At 40.2% G+C, this 8,150-nt stretch overlaps 1 protein-coding gene across 1 annotated transcript in view; it reads left to right on the forward strand.

The window, feature by feature from the left end:
• The window catches only part of LOC107661871 (sialoadhesin-like), a 23,624-nt gene that overhangs the window by 6,459 nt on the left and 9,015 nt on the right, over window positions 1–8,150 (forward strand). Inside the window, exon 4 of the mRNA XM_016451656.1 lies at window positions 5,799–5,924. Within this exon, the coding sequence (XP_016307142.1) occupies window positions 5,799–5,924 (126 nt within the window). The remainder of the gene's footprint in view (window positions 1–5,798; window positions 5,925–8,150) is intronic.

Raw genomic sequence — 8,150 nt, forward strand, 5'->3', positions numbered from 1 at the left:
GTTGGTGTTTTTTCAATGTATGCTTCAGACACGGGTCACGACGAGGTGTTCCCCATAGCGACCCCTAGAGGACGCAGTTCGAAGTTCCCATGAAAGGGAATGTTTGTTTACATTTGGCCGTTCTAGCGAAAATTCTAATAAGTAGGCCTATAGAAGTTAGACATAAGTTCTCAATTTTACTAAACATTACCTCACCAGTTTGTTTGAATCTATGGTGGTTTGTTAAAGGGGTCATCGGATGCAAAATGCACATTACATGTTGTTTGAACATAAATGTGTGTTGGAAGTGTGTGTACACATCCACCCTATAATGATAAAAATCCATCCAGTGGTTTTTTTTAAATCCCTATTTTAAAATCCCTTTCTCAAATCAGACTGTTCTGAGATTCCTGTCAGAATGATGCAGTTCTGCACAGGTCGCTCCCACAATAGTTGATTAACATGGCCGTCTTACCTTAGACCCGCCCTGAGTGAGCTGTGAGCTGTCCGCCATTGTGTCGACTCCGGTTCAGGGGAAGAAAAGATATCTCCAATTAAGCGATTTAGGTGTTTTGCTATTGGATGTAATAATGAACATAGCAGTCGTCATTTACTCCCGAGATCTGAGCCGCTGAAGATGCAGAGGATTACGTTTGTTTTCGAAGTTGAAGGGAATGCGCGATCCCCAATCTGCCTAAATGCGTCTATGTTCGCGCGAATCATTCATGATCCAGCTTCATCTACAGAAGTGAGTATAAGGGTTCTTTATGAATCTTTGCAAATCACTTTTCCTAATATGTGCTAGTTAGTAAGTTTTGCGGCTGAAGTTTACAGTCTGCTGGTCACCCCACGGAAGAGAGGGGCGGGGCGAGCAGAGCTCATTATCATTTAAAGCAACATGGACTAGAACAGCTTGCTGAAAACAGAGCTTATTTTGACAGGGTAAAAGGTGTTTTTTACACTACCATTGAGAAATTTTAACCAAAGTATGTTATAGACTTTTCATTAAGACCCTAAAGAATCATATCAACTTGTGGAAAATGGGCATCCGATGACCACTTTAACATTGGCTGACAGACTTGTATCATTTTTCAAAAGCAAAAAAGTAGTCTTTTTAAACAGCCCTTTGTACAGTAAGCTCATGGCTATATCTTCTGTACGAACACCTGATGTAAACACTAACCCACCATGGCCAACGCAGTGCTTACTGGTTTTTTTTTTTTTTTTGGTCATGGACTCAAGAGACTAGATGGACTGCATCGTTAAATGAGAGACTTTAACGAAGCTTTATTACTTTCTCTTTGAACCGCGTTTCATGCAGGCCCACGGAGTAAGAAAAGAAAATTGCTAAATTTTGTGAAATTTGGATATAACTTTATACAGAAGAGGTTAGTAAGCATTTTTTATCACATAAAATTATTTTGACATGCATATTGTTTAACAAGTGCCTCAACATAACCCAGATGTCTGCTTTTTTATGCTGTTGACTAAGCTTAACTTGTATCGAACCTGGAATGTGTAACATGTTATTATAGCGCCCCCTACCTTTCTGAAGTAGAATTTTGTAAGGAGCAGCACCAGGTTCAGAAACTAAATGCCTTGTGATGTTGAATAAGGCCCCCTCTCTGACTACACTGTACCCTTTTTTTCCCCTTTGCTAGGTTTGTTGTCTGAATAAAGATCTTTTTAACCTACTTTTGTATCTGGGTCCTACTTCAATAAGATGTATCCCCAAATATAATAATACTCACAAACAAATAAAGAGAGAATTTAACAAATAAAGATGAGTAATTTAATGAAATAGTAATTTGAAATAATGAAAATTAAACAAATAGATGCTCAAATTAGAGGAATTACTGAGTTACAATATACCTGAAATATGTATCACCCAACAACTTTTACACTTATGGCAGTGCACACAGTTTAGCAAATGAAACAGTAAATGTTTGGTTAGTTTCAACTATGACAGAATCCTTAAATGAGCAAATAACTCAAACTTAACTCTGCAGAAAATATACTCTAAGCAACCAGTGTATCAACAGAATTAAACAGTAATATCAGTGGGCCCACACACACACACACACGACATTACTCACACCCCCCATTGCAGGCCTGTGTCGTGGCTAGAGTGCGGTGAGGCCTTGAAAACTTAAACTGGCCGCTTCACTCAAGTGAGCAAACAAACAAAGAAAAGACGGGACCTTTGTTCTTTTGTCAATCGCTATCCGTATGAGCACTTAATAATATGAATCTCCTAGGAAGCAAAGATCGTCCCTTGTCGCCGGAGGAACACCCAACGCTTCCGGTGGCTGGGTGCGCTATCCGGATGATGACCTTCGCTCTCTCCCTCGTAGCCAGAAGACTCGCTCGCCTTTCGGATTTCAAAAGCGCTTTTCACGGTCTCCTCTGTCCCACGAAGAAACGTCACATGACAGAACACAAACGGCAGCGAATGTGTGAAACAGTTTCAACACGCACCTCAGTATATGCGATTAAATGTGTGAGCTGTCTCGATTAAAGGCAGCGATGTCTCGAGTACTCAGTATAACTCGTTACAGTGTAAATACAACATTTTCGGGCTGTAATTAAAAGTGGTGCTTGTTCGCCCCTTTGTTCCATGTAGTTACAGTGTAAATACAACATTTTCGGGCTGTAATTAAAAGTGGTGCTTGTTCGCCCCTTTGTTCCATGTAGTTACAGTGTAAATACAACATTTTCGGGCTGTAATTAAAAGTGGTGCTTGTTCGCCCCTTTGTTCCATGTAGTTACAGTGTAAATACAACATTTTCGGGCTGTAATTAAAAGTGGTGCTTGTTCGCCCCTTTGTTCCATGTAGTTACAGTGTAAATACAACATTTGCGGGCTGTAAATTAAAGCGGTGTTTGTTCCCCCCTTATTCCATATAGTTACAGGGTAAGTAGCTTCAACAAATTGCTCTGAAACGATTGTTTATACAGTAGGTCATACATACATTATATATCAGGTAATATGTCAGTAAACATGGTGGACTGTTTTATTTAATTCAAATATTGTTTGAAATTTACTATAGGCCTACTGCTGGGTTACATGAACCCAAAATGGGTTTTTTAATTAAAATCACACACAATATGACAACAGTAACAACATAGGCAACATATAATAAAAGATAAAAATTCATTATAAGTTCAGAAAAAAGCAAAGCAACTCCATACTTATACAGTTAAACCAAATTCTTTTGAAAAGCTTGTTTTAAGACCAAATTTAATGTAGCGCCCCCTACCTTTCTGAAGTAGAATTTTGTAAGGAGCAGCACCAGGTTCAGAAACTAAATGCCTTGTGATGTTGAATAAGGCCCCCTCTCTGACTACACTGTACCCTTTTTTTCCCCTTTGCTAGGTTTGTTGTCTGAATAAAGATCTTTTTAACCTACTTTTGTATCTGGGTCCTACTTCAATAAGATGTATCCCCAAATATAATAATACTCACAAACAAATAAAGATAGGATTTAACAAATAAAGATAAGTAATTTAATGAAACAGTAATTTGAAATGATAATACAAATGAAACAAAATACTTAAATGTTCAAATTAGAAGGATTCCTGAGTTACAATTTACACTTTAACGAAGCTTTATTACTTTCTCTTTGAACCGCGTTTCATGCAGGCCCACGGAGTAAGAAAAGAAAATTGCTAAATTTTGTGAAATTTGGATATAACTTTATACAGAAGAGGTTAGTAAGCATTTTTTATCACATAAAATTATTTTGACATGCATATTGTTTAACAAGTGCCTCAACATAACCCAGATGTCTGCTTTTTTATGCTGTTGACTAAGCTTAACTTGTATCGAACCTGGAATGTGTAACATGTTATTATAGCGCCCCCTACCTTTCTGAAGTAGAATTTTGTAAGGAGCAGCACCAGGTTCAGAAACTAAATGCCTTGTGATGTGGGATTAAGGCCCCCTCTCTGACTACACTGTACCCTTTTTTCCCTTGCTAGGTTTGTTGTCTGAATAAAGATCTTTTTAACCTACTTTTGTATCTGGGTCCTACTTCAATAAGATGTATCCCCAAATATAATAATACTCACAAACAAATAAAGAGAAAATTTAACAAATAAAGATGAGTAATTTAATGAAATAGTAATTTGAAATAATGAAAATTAAACAAATAGATGCTCAAATTAGAGGAATTACTGAGTTACAATATACCTGAAATATGTATCACCCAACAACTTTTACACTTATGGCAGTGCACACAGTTTAGCAAATGAAACAGTAAATGTTTGGTTAATGACAGAGTCCTTAAATGAGCAAATAACTCAAACTTAACTCTGCAGAAAATATACTCTAAGCATCCAGTGTATCAACAGAATTAAACAGTAATATCAGTGGGCCCACACACACACACACACGACATTACTCACACCCCCCATTGCAGGCCTGTGTCGTGGCTAGAGTGCGGTGAGGCCTTGAAAACTTAAACTGGCCGCTTCACTCAAGTGAGCAAACAAACAAAGAAAAGACGGGACCTTTGTTCTTTTGTCAATCGCTATCCGTATGAGCACTTAATAATATGAATCTCCTAGGAAGCAAAGATCGTCCCTTGTCGCCGGAGGAACACCCAACGCTTCCGGTGGCTGGGTGCGCTATCCGGATGATGAGCCAGAAGACTCGCTCGCCTTTCGGATTTCAAAAGTGCTTTTCACAGTCTCCGATGTCCCACGAAGAAACGTCCCACGACAGAACAAAAACGGCAGCGAATGTGTGAAACAGTTTCAACACGCACCTCAGTATATGCGATGAAATGTGTGAGCTGTCTCGGTTAAAGGCAGCGATGTCTCGAGTACTCAGTATAACTCAGAGAAACTCAATGTTAACCCATACTGTGAGCTAACTGTATCTCATAAGTCCAATAACAAATATACTCAGTTTTAAACAAAATTAAACAAACGAAAATCACATTTCTGTCAGGACCACTATCGTCAAAGATGATTGACAATTAGCATACAGTTTGGATTGGCGGTATGGTTCTGTTCTGGGCAAGAACTCCCTGCGCATCCATGCAGCCTAGCATGGATGAGAGCAGGGAGAGCAGCGATAACCCCCCCAGGGTAAACAGAACAGAACCAACAAATGTATTGCAGATATCGTTAAAGTTCAATAATGTTATGTACACATTTTAGAATTAGTCTGATTCAAAGAAGAATCAGAAGGCTGAATCCTGACTGACAGAGGAGGAGTTGGGGATGGAGAAGGGTAATTAGCTATTGAGCAATGCGAAAACTGCTGATAATACTGAGGGACCTTATATATGAATGCTTAGATAGGTGTCGTATTCCCATAGGTTGATGGGGATCAGCTGAGAGTCAGCTGATGCGAGCTTGACTAACGTGACCTGCCAGAACTAACGCTACGCTAGATTTTTCCTCACATTTCGTCAGTTTTTTCACTCACGACAAACTTCTCACTACTCTCTTCTCCTCCTCTCTGACGGACCTCTTCATTACCCAATAGCGTTACATTCACCTATTGGGGAGGCGGGTTTAAGCTATTAAGCATCCAATCACTAAACATAAGACATGTTTGATCGTACACACCATGTTTTTCACATGTGCATTTCTAACAAACTTTTACGCTACATTACGTAATGATACATACGTACGTAGAAACGTACCAGTATAGAAAGCTTTTAAAACATCATCCCCGAATTAGAAGTGAATGGACAATCCACAAACAAATGATAAACAAACAATAGAATAAAATAAATGTTTTAACCCTATTACTCATAGGATTTTTATATAGGGTTACACTATTAAAGAGCGATTTCTCCATTTTAGATCCCAAAGCAGAAGTAAGAGTTTCTCCACAGAAATGGTTGAGAGAAGGAGATCCTGTTACTCTGATCTGTGAGGTTAACGGCTCCTCTACAGGCTGGACATTCAGCTGGTACACTGTTGTTTCAGGTAAGTTATAATGTGCTTCATTTGTCTAAATTGAATTAAATCGAATTGTACTACTTGTAACTTGGAACTTCTTACCCCTACTGTTCTGATGAAGTGTTCTGAAGAACAATAGCCAACTATTGTTTGCTATATTACTGCTATTTTCAGTGCATCACTCGATGCAGGGATTTTTCTTCTTAAATTGGCAGGGAGTGATACTGCTGATATGTCCAATTTAGGCCTATTTCGAATCTGTCATTCCTTGCTAAAGTTCTTATGTGTTTGGGGTGTTGGCCAACTTCAAAATCACTTTTCTATAGATGGACAGATTACTAGAAACTTTTCAATCAGGGTTTAGGTCTGGACATGCCACCTTTATTTATATAGCACAATATACAATACAGTACTGTGTCAAAGCAGCTTAACAGTGTCAACAGGAAAATAGTGTGTCGATAATGCAGAAAGACAATATTTAACAGCCAATGTTTCAATTAAAGTCAGTTCATCATTGATTCAGTGATGTCATTGTCCAACTCAGTTCAGCTCTCTTCCAATTGTGTCTGTTCAATCAAGTCAACAATATTGCCAGAAATTAAGTTTCCCCAACTAAGCAAGCCAAAGGTGAAAGTGGCAAGGAACCAAAACTCCCTCAGTGACAGAAATAGAGAAAAAAAAACTTTGGAGAAACCAGGGGGCCAGTTCTACTCTGGCCAGACCAAACCAGCATGATGTATTTTAATTCCAGGCTGCAACACAAGTCAGATTGAGCAGAGGGCTTGTATGGTTCTCGTAGCCTTTGCCGAGGAATTGTGCCGATGGCCAACGAGGTCTTTGCAGAGGATCTGTCTCTGGGGCTCATCTAGTTGTCCTGGTCTCCACTGATATTCAGGGCTGTAGAGGTCATCTCTAGGTGCTGATCCACCATCTGGACTGGATACGGACTGGATCTGGGTGACTGCAGTGACCATCTGATCTGGATACAGACTGGATCTGGGTGGCTACAGTGACCTCGGAATAAGAATGAAACGGACTAATATTAGCGTTGATGCCATTCTTCTCATGATGTAACAAGTACATTGTTCCTGATTCTGGATTAGATAATTAATGCAGCCTAACAATCATTTAACAGATTTGAATTATAGAAATGTGATAGAGTCGTATATGTATGTCAGGAAGGGACTTTAATCTAGATTTAAACTGATTGTGCTGGGTGCTAGATAGGAAAAGGATCTGTCACCTGCAGCTGATTTTGATATTCTAGGTATTATCAAATAGACTATATAAGACTCTAATGTGATAAGAGCATGCTCAAGTACTGAGGAGCTAAACCATTCAAGGCTTTGTAAGTAATTAGCAGGGCAAACCTGTGCTGACCAGCTGGCCCCCGTCTTCACACAGATCTTTAACAGATCACTGGAGCTGTGCGAAGTCCCCTCATGCTTCAAATGCTCTACCATCATCCCTGTCCCAAAGAAACCCAACATTACTGGACTTAATGACTACAGACCTGTGGCTCTAACGTCTGTGGTCATGAAATCTTTTGAAAAACTGGTGCTGGCCCACCTGAAGGACATCACTGGACCCTTGCTGGATCCTCTTCAGTTTGCCTACAGAGCAAACAGGTCTGTGGAATGAAATCATTTGAAAGATTGGTTTTGGCTTATCTGAAGGACATCACTGGACCCTTACTTGACCCCCTGCAGTTTGCCTACCGAACAAACAAGTCTGTGGATGATACAGTCAACATGGGACTGCACTACATCCTGCAACATCCTCTGTCAAGCTCCTGAAGTTTACAGACGACACTACAGTCATCGGCCTCATCCAGGACGGAGACGAGCCTGCTTACAGACAGGAGGTTAATGAGCTGGCGGTCTGGTGCAGTCTTAACAACCTGGAGCTGAACACGCTCAAAACTGTGGGAATGATCGTGGACTTCAGGAGGAACCCCCCTGCTCTCCCCCCACTCACCATCATGGACAGCACTGTGACTGCAGTGGAGTCATTCAGGTTCCTGGGCACCACAATCTCTCAGGACCTGAAGTGGGACACTCACATTGAAGTTCAACCTGCCACAGGAGCTGCTGAAACAGTTCTACTCGCTACTCCGCGAAACTGTCCTCTGCACTTCAATAACTGTCTGGTTCAGCTCAGCTACCAAATCTGACCTCTGACCTCAGCAGAGGGTAGTCCGGACTGCTGAGCGAATCATTGGTACAACCCTCCCTTCTCTCCAAGAACTGTACT

This window comes from Sinocyclocheilus anshuiensis, unplaced genomic scaffold (genome assembly GCF_001515605.1).
Source record: "Sinocyclocheilus anshuiensis isolate Anshui unplaced genomic scaffold, SAMN03320099.WGS_v1.1 scaffold47, whole genome shotgun sequence".
Taxonomy (NCBI): Eukaryota; Metazoa; Chordata; class Actinopteri; order Cypriniformes; family Cyprinidae; genus Sinocyclocheilus; species Sinocyclocheilus anshuiensis.